General features: G+C 39.8%; 1 protein-coding gene across 5 annotated transcripts in view; it reads left to right on the top strand.

Moving 5' to 3' along the window:
* Window positions 1–22,182, top strand: part of PARD3B (par-3 family cell polarity regulator beta) — a 1,059,813-nt gene that overhangs the window by 581,874 nt on the left and 455,757 nt on the right. For all 5 annotated transcript variants that reach the window (XM_047720837.1, XM_047720838.1, XM_047720840.1 and 2 more), the window contains 2 exons: window positions 152–291; window positions 1,405–1,533. In XM_047720837.1, the coding sequence (XP_047576793.1) occupies window positions 152–291; window positions 1,405–1,533 (269 nt within the window). The remainder of the gene's footprint in view (window positions 1–151; window positions 292–1,404; window positions 1,534–22,182) is intronic.

Consider the following 22,182-nt stretch of genomic DNA (forward strand, 5'->3'; position numbering starts at 1 on the left):
TCTGTATTTGCAATCAGAACAACTGAAGTGAATTTAAAATATTTGCTGGAATGTAAACATTTTAATTATTCTACATTAGTCTAAATTAGGTAGATTTTTCTGCAGGTTTCTACTTAAGGTGACCATGTGTTTTCCTGGTCTTACACACTAGGCCCTGAAGGACTGGGTTTCACTGTGGTTACCAGAGACTCTTCCATACATGGGCCTGGTCCCATTTTTGTAAAAAACATTTTACCAAAGGGAGCAGCAATAAAAGATGGCCGCCTACAATCAGGGGACAGAATTTTGGAGGTAAGAATTGGAATTAATATCTTCAATAAAATATGTTTAAATAAATACATTACTATTTATGTTTTGACATAATATATTGAAAACTATCACTTCTAGAAAAGATAAAGACTTTAGTTATTTAAAAAAAATTAGTTAATGGGAAGTCTGACTTCTAACTTCCCTATAAGGTCAGTGATATAAGCACATATAACACCTCAAACTTTTCCCTGTCTTCTCTGTCTTACTTCTACCTCTTAGGATCCCTGGGGAATTTGGATCAAATCCACAAATTTGTCATAAATGCAGTTAGGGCTAAGAATTTCCGAATCATAGCCAAACTCTGGTAACAATATCTTTAAACTTCTCCTAGGGATGGGCTGCCTGTCTCAGGTTGATCCATACCTAAAAAGAAGTATCTGGAACTACCCAAAGCAAGAGGCTTTTCCTCCATGTATTTTTGTTTGGTAGCATTGTCTTCTTGGCTAAATACATATTGTCAACTTACCTTTCAAGAAATCTTCCTCATTGAAACTGGCTGGTTCTATTTAACTTTCTCATGGCATGGAAGCAAAACTATAGATTTTCATATGGTTCTAGATTATGAAAGAAGATATATCAAATGACTAATATAGCTCCAAATTCTAATTTCTAATTATCTATGATATCCGGGAGACTATAATTTTCTAGACATGGAGAACACTGTTTAATTATAACGAAAGACTTTGCTGCCAAAGGAATTTGCCATGTGATCATGATCCATTTTTTTGCCTTTTTTTTTTTTTTTTTGCATTAGGCAGAAAATGGTGCCAGTTCAGCATCTTAAATCTACTTCTTTCCTATTTAAGGAATTATTTTCTGCTGTCAGTTTGATGTCTCCCTCATAAGAATGTGATATCTTAGGAGAAACTGCTTATACTAACTACTATCTATCTGAAAGGATCTAGCACCATAATAATGATGGTCAATGTAGTACTGGTACTTTGAACATGGTTAGTTTGGGTCCCTGTGTTCAGTTTTCATCTTTTCAGAGCTTTATTGATTGTAGGAGCCCATTTGCTACTTACTTTCAGAAACCATCTAGCATAGAAGGAGGTGGAGAGTGTTGTAATCTGTTCATATGACGGCATCCATTAGGTAAATGGCAGAGATGTCACTGGGCGAACACAGGAAGAGCTTGTGGCCATGCTGAGGAGCACCAAGCAAGGAGAGACAGCATCGCTGGTCATCGCCCGTCAAGAAGGGACTTTTCTTCCCCGAGAGCTGGTAATGTTCAGGTCACAGTCTCACTGAATCTTCAATGCAGAGTTTAATATACCCAGTGAATTCATAGGAGCTGAGAGATGAGCTCTAAGCCACAGGTTTTGTTTGTAACAAGAACTGAATCACACTAAGAGGTTTTTTTTGGGGGGGTGTTCCCATTTGGGGTTGTCATGGCCTTACAATATTAATGCAGTGAGTTGGACATGCACCAACAGTGCTTCTGGGATGCAAATTCAAAACTCTTTTAAGGAAGCAATTTAACGGTATTCAATTAAATAAAATATACTTTGAGTGTTGGACTATATGTTAGCTTTATGCAAAACACAGTCAGCAAAGATGGTCATGCGCCGCCTTAATGCAGTTTGTAGTCTAAAAGGAAATAAAATATAACCAAGTCTTCAAAATGGTGATGAGGGTGATGAACAGGAATGGCACGGTGTACTAGGAATATGTCACAAGGGAATTTAACCTAGTCTGAGGACCAGGAAAGGTGGTACCCTGAGGAAGAGAGTTTCAAAAGTCTTGTGAAAATGTATGTTCTTTGACCTACTAACTATACTTTTAGAAATCTGTCCTAAACTGATCATCAAAGATGTGGAAAAAACTCATGTACAATGATTTTTTTTTTTTCCTCAAGTCCCATTTATTGTAGTGATCTATCGGGTGCTGTACAACCATAAGGTATTGGTTAGATAACTAGATAGCTCTCCAGTGATATATAATAGTGATTTAAAATGGTCTTGGTGATGAACTGATAATAACATGAGAAAACGTGCATAGCACATTAAGGAAAAGAAGTAGTATATAAAATGATATATGCAGCATGATCAGATCACATTAAAATATCTTTAAAAAAAAAACAAAAACAAAAACAAAGAACCAGCAGGAGATACACCCAGAATGTTGGGATTATGAGACATTTTAATTTTTTCATTTTAAAAACAATGAATACCTATTATTTTATTATTGATGTGTATTTAAGAAGGCTATAGAAAAATGTGAAGGACTTTTATGGCTAATAACAAAAAGGGAATAGATGTGGTAAAAAGGATTTTTAATTATCCCTTTTTGAAAATTTTATTTCTATTGAATCTATCTAAGAAATGATACATATGGGTAATAAGGTGGGTTCCCAGAGTTAGATCATCAGAACCAGTGAGAGTGGGGCACCTGGCTGGCTCAGTGGGTTAAAGCCTCAGGCTTCGAGTCATGATCAGCTCAGGTCATGATCCCAGGGTCCTGGGATCGAGCCCCACATGAGGCTCTCTGCTCAGCAGTGAACCTGCTTCCGCGCTCTCTCTCTCTCTCTCTGCCTGCCTCTCTGCCTACTTGTGATCTTTGCCTGTCAAAAAAAAAAAAAGAACCAGTGAGAGTTAGTTGAGAAAACTGACTGTAGTTAACTTGAAAAAGAGAAAGTTTAGGACATATTTTTATTGCTATCAAATAGGTAAAGGGTTTTTGCATAGATTAAAAAAGTAGACTTAATATATTTCTTCAGGTATTTCCTTCATTAGCATATTTATGTATTAATCTGACTAATAGTTTACTATTACATGATGTCCACTAAATTTGAGGTTCTGGGGATACAAAAATAATTAAGACTCATTTCCTGTCCTCCTTGAGCTGGTAAGAGAGCAAATATTTGGAAGTGATAATGTTATAAGTTACAATAGTTTCTAACTATTGGAACTGTCCAAGAAGAAAACAGGCAACTTAGAATATTGGAACCGAGCCGGCCTCACCGTCTATTAGAGGTGCTCTAGAAAAAAATTCTTCCATTGATAAAGTGATAAGGCTAGATAAATTCTTAGGTATCTACTCTAAGCCTAATATTCTATTATTTATGTTTATATTCATGTTTGAATATGCAACCTTCCTGAAACACCTCTCTCATTTATTAATGCTCCTTAGTACTGACAAAAGGACCCTCTTCCCACACGTTTCCGTTCCTTTCTTCTCGTTCCCATCATCTTGTCCATTTTTCCCCTTGCCCTATTGAAAGCTCTGGGAAGATCTGCAAAAAAACAGGGAAGGGAAGAAGATTGGGTGGTATGAGATATAAAGACTAGACGCCTCACCTGCTTTCCTCTGCTTGACTCCTCCATTGCCAGCCATTTTGGAAGGCAGAATCTTGAATTTCCATTTCATTTCCTCACTTAGCTCCTTACTCCTCCTAAAAAGAAATGCTGCAGAAACTTAGAGTCCAGTTTTTTTTTTCCTAAAATGCAGATGGAATTTTCTTTCAATCCTTTGTTTATCCAAAGACCTTGGTCTTTCTCTACAAGGGTCACAGTGAGAAGAAACAATTAGAAAGAGGCAGCATGTGCCTATAACAGGAAGCCCTTCACTTCTTGTCCAACTATTTGGTTGCTGGTGATAAAAGTCTTCGAAAACTTTGGTGGGACTATGTGCATGTGTCAGGGATTGGAGAACAAGGAAAGAAATTTTGACTGTGTACTCTGTTGAAGTATGGTCCTGGAATGAGTGAAACCCTGCATAGAAAGAGAAACATTCCAGGGGCACCTGGGTGGCTCAGTCAGTTAAGCATCTGCCTTCACCTCAAGTCATGATCCCAGGATCCTGGGATTGAGCTGCTGTGTGGGGCTCCCTGCTCAGCAGGAAGTCTGCTTCTCTCTCTGCCCCTCCCCCCGCTTGCGCATTCTCTCCTGTGCATGCTTTCTCTCTCTCAAATAAATAAATAAAAGCTTTAAAAAAAAGAAACATTCCAGCCAACAAAAGAACGTAATAGCAGAGCTCCAGCAGAGAACTCATACCCTATGAGGCCTCAGTTTCCCATCTAATAGTTCTTTTTACCCTTTTCCCTGTGTCTTCTCGAATTCTTAACTTCACAGCTAATCCTTTGCTCTAGAAACATACCACCTCCCCTTCCCCAGGTAAGGGGAAGAGGGATGTGACGTTACCCAGGTTGAAACTCTGAATGCATTCTCGATCACAGACAATTGCAGCTGGAAGTTAATGAATGTAAAAGTAGAATTTTCAGAGCAAAGGGGGCCAAAAGAATCAGCGTGTCCAAATCCGATTCGGAGATGAGAAAACCAAGGTGCAGTGTGATGGAGTAACCTGTTGATGGTCCTGCATGGCTCAGGAAACTGGAGGCATAGGTTTCTTAATGCTTGGTGCATTATCTCTGGAGTTCTCTGGAAGCTCCACAGCACACAAGGTTTCTGTGTGATCTAGAGCAGCTCATAAAATCATTCGAAGGCTCTGTTGCCTCATCTTTATCAGAGGATTGTTGTGAAGCTCTTGGCATAGTTCCTGCAAGGCTCTTGGCATAGTTCCTGGCCGATTGTAAGTCTCAGTATATATCAGCCAGAACTATTCTAGTACCTTCCCACACAACAAAAACACAATACTAAACTTTAGATACCTTATGGGGAAAATAGCTCTATTCAGGCTTGCCTGGGACTAACCATTATTTTGAATATTGATTTTTTAATTATTTATTTTAAAATACATACTGGTATCCAAAATACTGAATTACAAAATAAAGAAAATTTTTTTTGTTCTGAAACTAAATCCATAATTCAGGCAGCCTGTATGTATTAGTTCACTCTCATTCAGTAGAATTTAGTGAAATTTGATTTCTATCCCAGAAAGTGACATCATAGGCCAAGGCCCCCCAGGGAGCATATTAAATTAATGGTGCAACTGTGAGATTATGAGTGCAAATAAATTATTTGTTCTCATTGTTTTAGTTTTATACCAAATTTGGAAAGCATGTGGTTAGTATCCCTTCTAGAATTCTCTGGCAGATAGTCTAGACTCTTTAAAAAACATTTGACTTCTAATTATCTAAATCTGTGGAATATTCTTTGTAACACAGCAAAGCAAAGCCTTTGAGGATTGCAAGCTCCGAAGTAATGTGGACCCCAAATCCTTATGTTGAGGAAATGTGGAATGGTCGTCTTTGTCCAGCCCAGATGCTTTCCTTGAGTGCTAAGTGGCAAGAACCATCCAGGAAGTTTTGTTTTTTTTTTGTTTTTTTTTTTTTTATATTTTATTTATTTGTCAGAGAGAGAGAGAGAGCGAGCACAGGCAGACAGAGCGGCAGGCAGAGGCAGAGGGAGAAGCAGGCTCCCCACAGAACAAGGAGCCCGATGTGGGACTCGATCCCAGGACTCTGGGATCATGACCTGAGCCGAAGGCAGCGGCTTAACCAACTGAGCCACTCAGGCATCCCAAGAACCATCCAGGAAGTTTAAAGAGAGGTCACGTTTGGCACACACGGCACTGTTTCACTGGGAATCACTTCATAGTGTGACATGCTTGGGACCATTTGAAAGAACAGAATGAAGAACAGCGTGCTCTGTGACACATCTCTGTATTTTTCTTTCAAAAAAACTGAAGGTATTACCGCTTTGGTCTCTCCTCCCTTATCGTGACTGATGCACACACTTGACTCCCATTGAAAATCTGGCAGGATGAAGGAAGGACAGCACTTCCTGCTTTTGTCTTGTTCTATCTCCTTTGAAGAAAACAAACTCTGTTTGTTGTTTTCCTGTTCCGAGACACTGTTCTCTCCCTTCTCTGAAGCCTTGCTGTTTCAGGAGCTGGGTCCCCTCTTAACGGCACTGCTCTGCCTAGTTTCTGGCAGTTCAATCTTCCTTACTTCCTTGTTATCTTAGCTCCTTGTGAAGTCTTAACCCTTGGAGCCAAGGGAGCATGTGGTCAGCAGTTATACAGGAAGTCCCAATACAGGATGGTCTCTCTCCGATGTGACCCTCTGTCTTTCCAACGGCCCGAGCACCCATTTCCTGGTTATTTCTCCTGACCGGCCACGGGAGGGCTGTGCTGAATTCTTTCCATGTCCTTCCTCCTGAGCCGTCAGCTTGTATCACAAATGTAGCAGCACGCGTAGCCAAGCTTCATTCCGTCTGTGGCAGGCCGGGTTGAGCATCAAGTGAGAGGAATTCGTGTACCAGCATCACAACTATTTAAGCTCTTTCTAGTATCTTTAGCGAAGGGGCTGTGTTTCAAAGGCAATCTTTCCAGAATCCCGAGCTGGAAGACCCTTTGACGTCTTCACCCCCTGACTGGGTAAGAGTCTATGAAAGAGGTGTTCCCATAAGGAACGTTTTTGCAAAAGGAACTTTGAGGCTAGTGTTGGTAATAGAACCCCAAGGTGAAAGTGCCGCGTCTGCGTCTGTGCTTGAAATGAACACGGGGCTCGGTAATCAGCGCTTCGTTTGCTGTGTTCTGCGAGAGACACGTTCTGTGACTTCCCTCCCATCCCTGGCACCCCACATTCTTGTGTTCTTACGCACAGAGTCAGGTTAGGAAAGATCATGAAAAACGAAAGGTTTTCTATTGACGTCATGCCTTTATTCTTTCTGAGAGCTTCAGAGAGAGAGAGCTCATGTGAGCGAGCGAGACTGTTGTCGTGTAGGTGCATATACATGCACACATGGGTGTATGTCTTCTTTCATTTATTGGGGAGAAAAAAAAAACACGATGCCATTCCTTGGTTAACCTCTTTAATGATTCATGTTCTGACCTGCTGCCTTATCTTTAAATTATCCTGAAAATCTCAGCAACCCCTGGTGGGTAAAGCGAGCTGAGAAAATTTCAAATGTATTTATAATTTCTACCTGCCACGTTTGCCTGCTATTAAATGCCGGCCTCTGCAAGGAGCATTGACTATATTTCTAGCAAGCAAGTTGCTGCTGCCTGGCATGACTGAGATCCAAAAGGTAGCCAGCCATGTTTGTCATGCCGATGCGACCTTCACTTAGGAATATTACTTTTGCTTAGGGAAAAAAAAAAAAAATGCTCCACATACACATGTGTGTGGGCACTCCCGGAAGAGCTGCTGAACTTAGTGTCACCCAGCACCACCATATTTACCAGTCCCCGTGACTGCCTTTGCAAATGCCATGTGGCTCCCATTCCTTTACTGTTTATCTTCTTAGGAAGTGAAAGATTCATACCTTTAGATGTCAAATTATTTAATATCATAAATCATGCAAGAATTTTCGTTTGAAATCTTAGATGAACCTCATTTAACTGATATATTATTTTATTCCCTTTGGCTATTAGACTCAAATGATTCCATGCTTAATTAACCAAGGTACTTAAGGAAGAATGAATATTATAGCAGCTATTTGTGGATAAGTAGCAGAAATTGAAGGATGATTTCAGAATGATTTGTCTACCTAAACCAAAGCACAGGAGTTATGTTTTGGAATTTAAATAATTATGCAGAAATCAAAACGCAGCTATGTTTTATGGGTTCTCCAAATAACGCAGTTCTTGTGACTTAAGATGGAATCCTTGCTAAAATATAGTCTTCATTTCTGCTTCTCTCTACAATATTTTTCCCTCACTTAGTACAAGTCCATTCAAGCCGTATTCATCTACTCCCAGTCAGGGTTCTGCAACATGAACTCCAGAGATGAATCAGATGTGTTCGTGTCCTCAAGGAGCTTCGAGCCTATGAAGAAGAGTATGAGTTGGTCAGATTATTCAATGAAGTGTTACGGGGATTCAAAGTTGAGGGACCAAGAAAACCTTTAAGAGCATGACAGTGTTAGAGAAAGGTCTTGATTGAGTAGGATTTCAAAATGCAGAGCTGCAGGGTGGAAGGAAACAGCATCTTCAAGTACTCTGAGAGTAGAAAAAATAAGATACATCAGGGAGATGGTAGGCGTCCCAGCTCGACCAGGATAATATGAGAAATAATGTTGTCTGGAATAAACTGGAAGAGGTGAAAGGACATTGAGATGCCTGCTAAGAGCTTATTGTATTTGGCTATAATGTAATCATTAAGAGCCTCGGATCTGGGATCTGTCAAACCCAGGTAGAATCCTGGCTCTACCACCTATTAGCTGAATGGTTTTGATCAAGTTATTTCTCCGAACGCCGCACCCCCACCCCTGGCCCCGTTCCTCACCTCTAACTCAGGGATCAGATTATTGTCTGCCTAAGAAACTGTCAGCATTAGAGACGTGTGTAAAGTACTTAGAATGGGGCACATAGAATGTGGATCCCTGCTTTGGAGTCTTACTCAACCTCTCTGTCTCAGTTTCCTCATTTGCCAAATGAGGATAATAATAGCAACTATCTTGTAGGGTTGTTGTGAGAATTAGCTAAGCATACATGCTAATACTTGGTGAGTGTCAAATAATGTTATCTTCTGTTGTTATTTCCTGTGCCTGGTGCACACTCTATGTTCAGCAAATATTGGTTGACTGAATAAATGAAAGCTATACATTATTAAAGCAGTTGATACAGAAGGCTGGAAAAGGCATTGCTAAAGGCGGTGTGGCTCTTATTCTATGTCTAATCTGTATCTAATGCATTATCCTTCCTGATACAATTACTTTAAACTAAATAAAAATAATATACATAGATTTCCTCACATTTCAGGGCATTAGCAATCTCTGGTTATCACTACACAAGATAGTGAGGGTAGGCAGAGTACTGACAGAATGTCAATCAGGAGTGCCTGGGTGGCTCAGTGGGTTAAGCATGCAGCTCTTGATTTCCACTCAGTTTATGATCTCAGGGTTAGGAAATCAAGCCCCACGTTGGGCTCCTATGGTGGGTGTGGAGGCTGCTTAAGATTCTCTCCCTCTCCTTCTGCCCCCTCCCCAAAAAAAGGCCTAGAATATAAATGACAATTTAGGTAGTTTAAATTATCTGAATACATTTGCATAATCTAGTTGCACAGTTTACTTATAAAGATATAGACAAACAGTAAGTATCATTGTCTAATATTTTAAAATATTATTTATTTTTTTTTTAAAGATTTTATTTATTTATTTGACAGAGAGAGATCACAAGTAGACGGAGAGGCAGGCAGAGAGAGAGAGAGAGGGAAGCAGGCTTCTTGCTGAGCAGAGAGCCCAATGTGGGACTCGATCCCAGGACCCTGAGATCATGACCTGAGCCGAAGACAGCGGCTTAACCCACTGAGCCACCCAGGCGCCCCTAAAATATTATTTTTTAATATTAAAAGTATTTTAAAGTATTTTTTAAGTGCTTCAATCTCAATTGAAGTGGTTCTCAAACTGTAGTCTCAGATCAGCAGAATACCATTATCTCGGAATTTGTCACACATGTAAATTGTCAGGCTCCTTTCAGACCCGAGGAATCAGAAACTCTAGGGTTGGAGCTAAAGATGTATTTTTTTTTTAAGATTTTATTTATTTATTTGACAGACAGAGATCACAAGTAGGCAGAGAGGCAGGCAGAGAGAGGAGGAAGCAGGTTCCCCACTGAGCAGAGAGCCCGATGTGGGGCTCGATTCCAGGACCCTGAGATTATGACCTGAGCCGAAGACAGAGGCTTAACCCACTGAGCCACCTAGGTGCCCCTAAAGATGTAGTTTAACAAGCCCTCCAGATAGTTCTGATGCTCACTTAAGTTTGAAAAATCACTGGAATAGTGGTTTTGTGTGAAGAGCATAAAGGCCTATAGGATAACTTAGTGCCTATACCTGACGAATTCCAGTTGCCAAATTTTCAACTTTATCTTTCTATTTTTGCAAACAATTTTTTGCTCTGGAAAAAATACCCTGTGAAAATTTTAAGACCAGTTGAGTTGCGTCTCTTGGGTCACGTGCCTCTCATTTGGGCACAGGGCCAGGGCTGAGCACAATCCAGTTACTCAGCTCAATTACACCTGATTCATTTAGGCAAACTCAATTGTACTTGACTTTTTCAGGCCTGACTCGATCGTGCTTTTTAAATTCCCACACTCAATTTGATTGTGCTCAAAATTTGTTGCGTGCCACCTCGTAACTTGTAGATTTAAGCATATACCAAAGAGAGGTGCTTCTAGGGCAGTTTCGAAGGTTGGGTGACTGGTATCTGTTTGCAGTTATACCTCTGTCCCTTGTCCCTTCCTCTCTGTCTCTAAGATGGGACGCTATAGGATGAGATAGTTTCCCTGACCCCTTCCATGGACCGTATTCTACCCTCCCCCATCCTGCCATGGCTGAACTCTTGGCAACGATTTCAAAGCCCCTAAGAAGAAGATCTTCATTTATTCCACCATGGTTAGCTCTTCCTGTTTATCTTGAAATTGGGGGAAACGAGACACAGAGACATTGCCCCTTACCAAAATTTACATTGTCAAAATCACAAGTTTTAAAAAAGATTTTATTTATTTATTTGACAGATAGAGATCACAAGCAGGCAGAGAGGCAGGCAGAGAGAGAGGAGGAAACAGGCTCCCCGCTGAGCAGAGAGCCCGATGTGGGGCTGGATCCCAGGACCCTGAGATTATGACCTGAGCCGAAGGCAGAGGCTTTAATCCACTGAGCCATCCAGGTGCCTCTTTTTGTGAGATTTCTACCTCACTGAGCTACGCATCCTACCCTCTGTCAGTCGTGCTGTGTGCTAAGTGACTAGGTCCTTCTTCTTTGCCAGGTTTTTGAATGCCTTCAGTAACCCACCAGGCTGAGGGATTAGTAGTCACTTGCTACTCCCTGGGCAGTCCTTATACCTGAAAGAATTTGACTGAACCCTTTTCAGCAAAATCTAGTCTTGATAAAATCGATGACGACAAATGCTCTGGTTCAGCATTATGAAAGCCAATGGAGGAAGGGCTGGCCACTTTGCACAGGTGTATGGCTTCCAGGTGTCAGAATGAAAATACTTCGTGACTTTTATCACAAGACTGGTTTTGGTGGAGACTGGAAGGTAGTGGAAGAAGAAGGGTTTTATGCTGAAAAGAAGGTCTCATGACATTTCAGAGGACTGGGGCCAATTCCATTCTCCTGCAGTGTTAAGGACGAAGGGCCATGAGAGTGGGCTGTCCTCTCGTGGTACAAGACACATGTCTTATTAGTGGCCGCTGTGGCCATGATTAGGCCTCCGGAAGTTAGATTAAAGAGAAGAATTTTCTAAACATACGTGTTTAAACAGCTCAGAAAAAGCAATATTGTAACCAACCACAGATTATATCCTTCTTACCCAGTTAGCCAAATGTTTCCAATAATTCAAGCCAGCTGTTGATATGGAACAGCTGGATAAGAAAGTGGTTACAAAACTCGGGGGCTGACCTTGATTTGCTTAATTACCTCTCTGCCTGTGATCAGTACGTTTGCTAAGGTAGGTTTGGTGTTAAGGGAAGGCGTTCATTTTGTAAAGGATACTTAAAGATTAAGGGGGAAAAAGTACAGCCTTAATGGATCGTGGTTAACTTTTCCAGCTGTTATTAAAGTAAATACTGTACTTGTGAAACGGCCACTACAGCCCATTTCATTTTGAAAGTGTATTTAGAGGTTTGAACATGTTTCATCTGCCTGTTTTTCAGGAAAATGTGTGATCTTTATCATGAAAGAATATCAGCTTAAGCTTGCTACTTCTTTTTTTTTTTTTTCCTTCCTCCTAAGGGCTGATAAAACAGAGATAGACACTTAAATCACAATCTGTTGCCACTTACCTCTTCCCATGTACCGTCCCCAAAGATTCTCTGGGCAATGACTTTTAAATGTGTTCTCATTATATTTAATGAGTGTGCAGAACATATGACGCATAATGCACGAATAGATAGGTGCCCTTGGACTGAACTTGTCAGATGTAATAAAACGTTGAAGGAGTTTTTCTTTAAGATATTATAATTATTTAAATTAAGATGCCCAAGTACAAATCACATGCTCTTCAGCTCCTGTTGCTGCCTAAATGAAGCCCCACCACTATCCCAGGTCTCTCCTTAAAATGAATGTTTAGTCACAAACGTTAAAAAGACAAAAGAACATTTAATATTGTTATGTCTCTTTAAGTTTACCCTTCTTTAAGGCTACCCCAATGGCAGGATATTCAATTATAAACGAGTTCAATTATGTTTCCTGGCCACTTATTGAGTTATGCGAAGGACTTTTATCACCTAGTCTTTCCGTAATTAATTCTTTGCATTTCTTAGAGGCTTAGGACCAAAGGAAGGATTGTTGAACAGCTTGAAATGTTGTTTCAGTTTTTCCACCTTGCCTCATTCTCTCCTTTTCCTTCCTCTCTTCTTTCTTCTGACCCATCATCCTGCCTTTCTGGAAGCAAATAACACTCGAAGTGCTATCTCTCTATGCCAGAATAGATTTCTGCATTCTGTTCCTACATTAGAATACCAGGTGGTGATGAAGAGGAAGAAAATGGTACCTGACATTAAATTACATTAAAATGCCAGGTGGTGATGAAGATGGAGGTATTGGTAGGAGGATGGAGAAAAATATCCCGAAGAACAGCAAAGCCTCCCCTTGATGGTCATTATTTCATAAATATTGGAGTCTGTGGCTCCTGGTATATGGAACTATTGACTTTAGCACCCTGCAGGGAAGTTACAGACTTTCAGCTTAACTTGAAAGGGCTTACCTTCTCCCTCCTCTCCTTCCCAGAAGCTACATGTTTCATGGGTAGACCCTTGACTTCCCACTGGAGGGCAAAAACACACAGAAACAAACGAGCAACAAACAAACCAACCAACAAAAAACCAAAAACAAACCCCCAAATGGCAAAATACAAAAACATCCAACCAAAACATCTTACCTGTTACTTGCTTGCATTCCATCTCCCTGAGACCAAATGTTTCTCTTCTTTGATACTCAGAGATTGGTATTCAGGAGAATTGTCAGCCCTCTATTGCCCTCTATTTCTGGATCCATACTGATGATGAAAGGACTCAATTGTTCGACAGATCCTGAATACCTACTCTTCCCAGTTTAGCTGATCAAATATTTAATAAACATTTATTGGTGCTAGATGCTTTACCACACACTGTATACTCTAAAATGTATGAAGACAAGATCCCTGAACTCCAAGAACTTATAGACGATGCTGAATGTCATTAGAGATACAAGAATATGGCGTACTACCTACGATCTGTGCGGAAGGTGGATGGGAAGGGAAGAGTTGTACACATTTTTTTTTTTTTAGTTGCACAGATTTAAGGAACAAGCTAAGAGGTTAATAGTGAGCCAGAAGTTATATAAAAGGAAGAAATCAATAAGGATTTTAAAATTATGAAAACTTTCATTTATGAGATGGGATTCTATTTGGGCCATGGATAGATTCAAAGAAGCAAGGAAAGTAGGAAGTCCAGGGATATGGAGAAGCATGAGCCAATGGTGGGAGGGAAAACTGAAGAAAAGGGCGGAGTAGAGGAAAGGAACATTTTGGTCATAGTGATAATACCATTGGGTACTTATGTGATCATGGGAGCAAAATTTGCATGCCTATAACAAGACTATTTCTAGGGATAACATAGAAATCCATCAAATCTAAGATCCATGTGATGCCCTCTTTTATAAAGTGTGTTCATAACTTCTCTGTTTCTAAGTTTTGGGTTTGGGTTTATTCCTGAGGCTTGTGTTCAACTGGCACATCTGCAGGGCGGGAAGGTTCATGATGGTCTCCTTTACATGGCTGTCAGTTGGTTCTAGCTGTTGGGTGGGGCACCTTGATTCTAGTTAATTCTAGTTAACGAGAGGTCATCCTCCAGAAAGCTAGTCCAGCTTCCTTATCAGACATTCTTAGAAGAACAAAAACAGAAGATGCAGGGGCTCTTTAGGTCTAGTCTTGTAGGATACACAGTGTTCCTTCTGCCTCATTCTCTTTGTCGAAGTACATCACGATGCCACTGGGATTCAAGGGGTGGGTCGATAGATGCCATGACTGGCTGGAAAGAATGGCAGAGTCACACATCAAGGAGGCATAACTCACTGGGGCAAATATTGTTACAGTCTCTCAAATTCGGTTAGGAAAGCTGAAGAGAACACTGTTCTATAGCAGAATGAGTATGGGTCAGGGAGGTGAAATTCAGATTAATGGCCCAGGACCGCCACTCTGGATATTCAAGTTTGGAAAAGTCATTTACTTTCTTGGGTCTTATCTTTCTTAATTCCTTTCACAGAGCGTGTATTGAGTTCTTTTTTGATGCGAATACAGTGTGAGAGAAGCCAGAGCAGAGAAGCCTGGCCCCTTTCCCTACTTTGTTGTTCAGCAACATTTTTAGTCTTGACACTCTTGATAAGCATAAACTCCTCTCCCTCTTGCTATTTTTCTTCCTAGCCGATGTAGATTCACCTGTCTATGGCAGATACCCACAATCTGGATGGGGGACTTGGGAATAAGAGTTAGATTATGGAGATAGAGATAAACTAATAAATACTAAAATTATCAAAATAAAACAAAATTGACAGTAAACAGGGAGAAGAGTTCCTTTATCTACAAAATGAGGAGATTGAACTAATTGGTCTCTTAGACCTCTTCTTACTGCAGAATACTAGTCCCTGAATTTATATGCATCAAATTTTGGTGTGATGCTCGATACAGATAGCACCTGAATTATGAATGATCTCTCTGTATATGAATGGGCCACGGGAGGGTGCCTCTGAGCATTTCTTTGTTCTCCAGTTCAGAATGCCTTGGGAGCATTTGACCTAAAGAGTGGCTTCTCTGAAGTAATTGTTGAATAACGTTTTGCCAGCAGAGATCTCCCTCATGGCCACCTTTTCAACCCCTTGCCACTGTGGTTCTTGTTGCTCTAGTGGTTAATATACACAGGTGTAGCCCTTCCTCCAATCTTCTGATGCGACCACGGCTGTAGGTACCATAAGAGACTTCACTCCTGTAGTTAGCTCAGAAGGAAACAGGTTCCTTCTTTCCAAAATTGGAAGTTTTGGTGCATTTTACCATAAGATGTTTTTAAATAAAACCTTTCCAATAGATTGTAAATTATTACACGGTGCTATGCTCTGGAGATACTGTGGAGTAAATAAACCCTGTGGGCTCATTGCAGCCCAGGCACAAGTGATCGGTATTCCTTTTAACATAGAGAAAGGAAAAGTTCACGTTGTAGGAAGCAGGTTTACAAACAAACTTAAAAAAACGTAACCTGGGGGCGCCTGGGTGGCTCAGTGGGTTAAGCCACTGCCTTCGGCTCAGGTCATGATCCCAGGTCCTGGGTTCAAGCCCCGCATCGGGCCTTCTGCTCGGCAGGGAGCCTGCTTCCTCCGCTCTCTCTGCCTGCCTCTCTGCCTACTTGTGATTTCTCTCTGTCAAATAAATAAATAAAATCTTTAAAAAAAAAAAAAAACGTAACCTGTTTTTTTAAGTAGAAATTGTCTCGTCTGTCCCTACAGTCATAGTTTATTTAAAGCTCATTTCCATTACACATGAAGAAAAGTGAATAAATTGCAAGCACTATTCATTAAGGTTTTGGCCATCCTTAATGCAATAAAAAAATCTCTGGGTTCTGAATTCTTCAGTTTGAAAAATAGGACTCTGTCAGCACTAGCAACTTGTTGAAAACTTGGCAGATATTTTCAGTGTAATTATTAATGCGAGCCATCTCAATTCCTCTTTGGTACTAGACAGGTTGTAAATAAATTATATAAATAAATATTAATGCGATTATTAACTTGATAATTTTATGTGCTATGTAGACATGCAAGGAAATTAAAGATGAAGGCTGCTGAACTTGTGTTTGAGGATATACGTAACGGTGACTTATTCCCCAGATCCTGAAGAGATAGAAGTACACTAGATCCAGCCTTGTCTTCAGCTACATAACGGAGTATGACTGTAAAAACAAATATACATGTAATTTCTCATGGTGGTTAAGTTAATAACATGTCACTATAATTTGTGTACTTGACATAGAAACCAAGTCATATGGGTCCTAGCTGGAAAGAAAGTAAAGGTGCAGAGCTCCAAACCAGCTAGCAGCCTACTTTTTGAAAAGCCCAGCCTTTGCTGTCAAATAGTAGTTCAGAGGTTCCTCTTTAACCTGTAGGGTTTCTTACAGAAAAGAATAGCAATAGCACGTAAATGTCTGACTTCCTTCATAACCCTTTGAAAATGTAACCCGAGGATGGCGTTGCCTCTCACCCCTCAGCGCCCAGTGCTCTCAAGGGAGTTGGCATGTCTTATCAGACTGGAGCAGCCAGGCAAGGGCAGCCAGCACATTGAGAGGCCAGGGCAGTGTGATGGTCAAGGCCATTGGGCAGGTAGTGAAAGGCCTCTCGCTGTGTTAAACAAATGTGGTTTCCTTCCTGGCTTCCACAGGAGCTAATTTTGTTTTTCACTTCTCTTCTGGCATCAGAACAATAAGGACTCATAAGGCCATTCTGCCTGTGAGTAGATGTGCATTAGATTATCATAAATCCACAGATAAAAAGTACAGTGGTCAATAAGACCAGCCGTTCTTGGATGAAATAAAAGGTTTAATTGAAAGTACTGTCCCAGGGGAAACATGATTGAGCGTGGTATTGAGTAGACATTAATTACCTCAGACCAGAGACTGAAGGAAGTAGAAGGAAGACCATTCCATTTATTTTAAGTTCCCAAATCTGCTTTCCTTTAAGAGAAGGTGGGGGGGATTATTCGAATAGAGTGCTAGGAGGGAAAAAAGTGAATTTTTACACATACACGATGTTCTTAGAACACCATTTGTGTTTTTTTAGGAAGTCGCAGCTGAATTTTCTGCTAATACAGATTTTTTTTGGAAGTTAGAGATCGAGGTAGAGCATAACATCTACTGATAGGCTGAAGAATGGTTAAAATTGATATATTCCTACTCAGTTGCTATAATATATTAGTAAATAAATTGTATTTATTCATAATTCTAGATTTTTTTTTGATTCTTTATGTTTCTCAGCTTGTTTTTTAGTAGGTTGGGTTTCCATTCTCCAGTGTAACAGAAAGAAGAAATAACTTGAAGGGGCGTCTGCACATGCGGTCCCCATTAAACACTGGACAGCTTGCTTTATATCACTGAAATATGGCTGCCGTTATAAATCACACGTGTTTGTTTAGCCGGGGCCCCACTTCTGAGGCGGCTGAAGTAATGGGATGAACTCTGCATCGACAGAGACAAAGCCTAGGATCAAGGACTGCCTTAACAAGAAAGTAATTGCTCAGGTGTCTCTTCTAGCAGTCATTAACGTATTTGAATTATGACTTTGATTCTTCTCTCGGGTGAAGTAGCATATAAAAAATACTCTGGATTACCCATCTCTACTACGCAGTGAGTTTGAAAGGAGATACCAAGCACACTGAGAGTGTCTGACTTGGTGTTTGTACACAACGCTGCCCAGTTGAGTAAAACAAACCAACAAAAACCGTCAAAGCAATTTTTGGTTTATTTGCTTTTCAGTTTTATTTAGAGTGAGTGAAGCCACTCAGTCCGTGAATTTAAACTTCTCAGCCAATTGTTTAGGAGTTGACAGAGGCATGATCTTTGTTTTAAATGCGAGAGATTGGTTTTTTTAGGGTTAATTTGAACAGAATAGTTGCCAAATAGCACCAGCTGTCATAATAAAGTAGAAGTGAATGACAGCTTTACTCCACCCCGTATCAAAACTCCAGAGCGGATATGGTGATCAGATGAGCCAAAATAAATGTGAGTTCTTAGAAACATTTGTGAGCTATTTTCTTGCATAGCTCAGCCTTTCATAGGCGTCAGTGTGCCAACAGGTCATAATTAAGCTTAGCATTGTAGAAAATAAGGGGAATTTGTTGCTGTACATATCCCAAATCCACTACCTAACATTCCAAAATTCCTCTTGGTGATGGTGGTCATGGTGATAGTGGCCTTAAGTATTGAAACTTAATTAGCAGTTTTTAAAATATTTTTTATATTAATGCACTGTGGCCCGTATTGAACTACAGCAGGAGAATTAACTGATCCAACGCTTATCAGCAATGCTTTTTGAATATTTACCATGCATTTGTTCTCAGACATGCATTGGGATAGGTGTCGGTGGTAAATATAAATGGCATATAAAGACCTTGAGGTCTTTAAAGGTTTATATAATATGTGTGTGTGTATATCATATACATATATGTATTATATACATATATGTATCATATACATACATACACACACATATATACACATATATATATATCATAACAAATAGCCATAATATAATGTGATTATTTTGTATACAGTTCTAAGGAGACCAGGATAAAGGCTCAGGCATAAAGAACAGGTGACAACTCAGGTGTGTTTTGATGGATAAGTAGGAGTTTACCAGTGGTTGTCAAAGTGGGAGGAAAGGAATGAGTTTTAGGTAGAGAGAAACCCATCCAAATAAGAGAAGCTCTTTGTGACATTTAGTTAATTTTAGTTCCACCTAACAAACATGCTAGGAACTTTAAGCTAACAATGTTAAAAATATGACTTTATAGATGTGAGACACAACTGTCACTTTTTTGAGTTTTTGACCTTTTAATGCCATTACATCAGAAAAGGGCATTGTGGGAGAAAAGTAGAGACAAAATAACTTATGAAGTCATCCTATTACAATCTGTTTTATATGTATGCATCATACTTGATGTTAAACTAGGTTCAAAGTTGAGTTAAACGTAATCCCTGCCTTTGATGAGATCACAGTGATAGAGTGGCTTTAAGACAGACAGGCCGGGAAATAATTGGAAGACTAGAAAAAGTGATGAGAATTGTAAGAATGGGGAACAGAAAGTAAAATGGAGTTCAGAGGAGGGCGAATTGTTTTCTCACTGATAAAATCAGGGAAGGAACAGGTGGCTTATGTGCTGAGACACAAAATCAGGGTGTTTGGAGATATTAAGAGTCTTTTATTCCATTATACCTTCACTATGAAATTTCTTTTGAAAATAATTTCTGTATTTGATATATACACACATACACATAAAATAAAGCTTTTTCCTTATGCTTGACTTCATTATCATAAAAATTGTAGGTCTGTACTCTCAAGAAAATGTTTCACTAAAAAGATTCATTCCCTGTACTTGGATGAGTCTTCCTTTTTCATGTATCAGCAAGAAAAAAAATGGAGCTGTGATTCATTTTAAAAAAATTCCTTAGGCATGAACTGAAGTGAGATAGTCCTTGTTTAGTCTTTGATGCATACTTGACTTTGTTGGAAAATGAAGATCCATTAGTTCAGGGAAGAAAGAAGTCGTCCTGCTCAACATACTGCTAGGAAAATACTGATTGGAAGTGTGCTGAACTTTTCAACTTCTTGTAATTACACACTGATTTTACAGGAATTAAGGCCATAGAATTGCTCCCTTACCCTTGTCCCGCTTTTATATATATAGAAAAACAGCAAGGGAGAGGGTCATTTGGAAGATGAATACTGAAGAAGAAGAATGTCAAGTGCAAGATGATATTCAGTAGCCTAAGCCATTTATTTCGGACCCTGGAACCACCTGAACAGTCCCTTTCGAGAATCTGGCAGGAACAATGCAAGGATGTAGGGGCAGGGATCTTCCCGGACTAGGCTACCGAATTCCTCCCTCTTGGGAGACTCACACAGACATGGAAGCCGCCCTGAAATATAGACTACAGGGTGGTGTCTTAGTCCATTCTGTAACAATACTGCAGGTTGGGTGGCAGATAAATAAGGGAAGCTTCTTCCTCTCAACTCTAAAGGCTGAAAGCCCAAGATAGGGGTGCCAGCCTGATCAGGTAAGCACTATCTTCCGAATCATAGACTTCTCGTGGTATCCTTATATGATGAAAATGTCTAGGGAGCTCTTTTTAAGGCATTAATCCCATTCATGAGGGTTCCGCCCCCATGGCAAAATTGCCTCCCAAAGGCCCCACCTCTGAATGGCATCACCTTGGGGATTATTAAGATTTCAACATATGGGGGCGCCTGGGTGGCTCAGTGGGTTAAGCCGCTGCCTTCGGCTCGGGTCATGATCTCGGGGTCCTGGGATCGAGTCCCGCATCGGGCTCTCTGCTCAGCAGGAAGCCTGCTTCTCTCTCTCTCTGCCTGCCTCTCTGCCTACTTGTGATCTCTGTCTGTCAAATAAATAAATAAATAAAATCTTTAAAAAAAAAAAAAGATTTCAACATATGAATTTAGGGGGACACTAACATTTGGACGATAACAGTTGGATGAATATATGTGTCAGTAGAAAATGTGGTACTAAAGGAAGGGAAAGAGATGATTAAAAGAAATAATAACCCTGTGATATATCATTAAATGTTGGTATCTTCCATATGTAAAATATATACATGTCACTCAATTGGAGGATGGGATTATTGGTCTCAACTCACTTCCAAATAGTAGCATTATATATCCATCCTCTTATCGTAGTCTCATTGTGTGTATGTGGACAGTTCTTTTCCACCCGAAGCCTGTGGACTTGGCCATGTGAAATCATTGGCCAGTTAGATGTTAGTGGTTGCTTTGTGAACAAAGTCTTTGAAGATAGTTTCATACTTGCATTCCTGTCTTTCAGCATGTGAGAAACATGTTTCAGTTATCCAGTGGTCTAAGGAAGATGCTAGATACATGGAGCAGACATGTATATGCCCCACACTTTGAAGGCAGACCTACTTGATTCCAGCCTAGGTCATGAAAACCCCAGTCAACCTACAGATCTGTGAGCCAGAAATAAATGCTTTATTGTTCATACCCCAATGGGGCATGTTTGGAATGCAACATTTTTGTGACAACAACTGATACACTTTTCCCCATTAATTAACTCTAGGTAGTTTTCCTTTCTCCCCAATTTGCTTGTTGTAGTGGGGATAGGGAAGATACATCCACATTTTAATTTTGATGGATTTTTGATACTCTACAGAATATAAATGACTTCTTATTTTAAAGTCAGTTTTATCTGAAAATTAATTTTAATAGAGTAATTGACTTAAGATAAAATGCAAATTATGTCTTCATCTACATATATAAAGGGCATATTATATATATGGTAAGAACATTCTCATTACAATAGTAAACATAACATGTACTGTGAATTTAAAATGGTTACTACCCACTGAGATTTCTCAATCTCTATTTGGAATTTAGGATTATTTATCATTGATAGTGTTCTAAAGGGGATTGGTTTCCAGCTGGAGTCTCATTAGGTACAACTCAAACATTAGATGAAGGATAGGGTTAAAATGCTATATTTTCCTCATTTCATTTCTTTAAAGCCTTTACCAACAAATAAATTACCCCCTCCACCAGCCCCCACAAAAATACCACTTTCTTGAGGCTGTGGTAGTACTGTTACTACATTGTATCATAATTTAATAAACACCAGAGTTCTGTGGCTCAAAGTGAAAGAATATTTATTGGGTCTTCTGTAGAAAATGAAGGTATCAGAGTTGGAAAGAAAGCCATATTATCTTGTCTAAGAGTTGTTGTGCCCTAAATAATGACACACATACTTAGAATGGCGGGTGTTAGAAAATTTTTATACTTTTACTCTAGTGGCTAGGTTTCTTATTCTGTGACTTTCTAGAATCCCAGTGAAGGAAACTGTAAGCCATTGTCTTTAAACTATCTGCAGAAATTTCCCAATCCAAAACTAAAAAGTAAAACTAAAATTTAATTTCTCATAAGGAAACTACATGTCATTTTTCCCCCTTTCTGGACTAAGGGCTCCAGAATGTACTTGCTGTTCTATGTCTTTGGAAGCCTGGCCTTGAGTCTGTACTTTTCTTTTATGATGCTCCGTTGTCAGTGCGAATTGTGACATACATCACATACACAGAAGCGTGACACAGAAGTAATGGAACTGGAAAGCTTAACCATGAGGCCGTGTGGTATCTCTAGGACATTGTTCATGACCTACAAGATTTTTTCTCTCTTGAGGCTTCGCTGTTCTCCACTCCGTTCCTTTCTACCATGATCTTCCGTGTGTTCTCTAAAGCAACACATCTTTAAGTGGAGGGGGGAATACTTTT

The sequence above is a fragment of the Lutra lutra genome, chromosome 3 (genome assembly GCF_902655055.1).
Source record: "Lutra lutra chromosome 3, mLutLut1.2, whole genome shotgun sequence".
Classification (NCBI taxonomy): domain Eukaryota; kingdom Metazoa; phylum Chordata; class Mammalia; order Carnivora; family Mustelidae; genus Lutra; species Lutra lutra.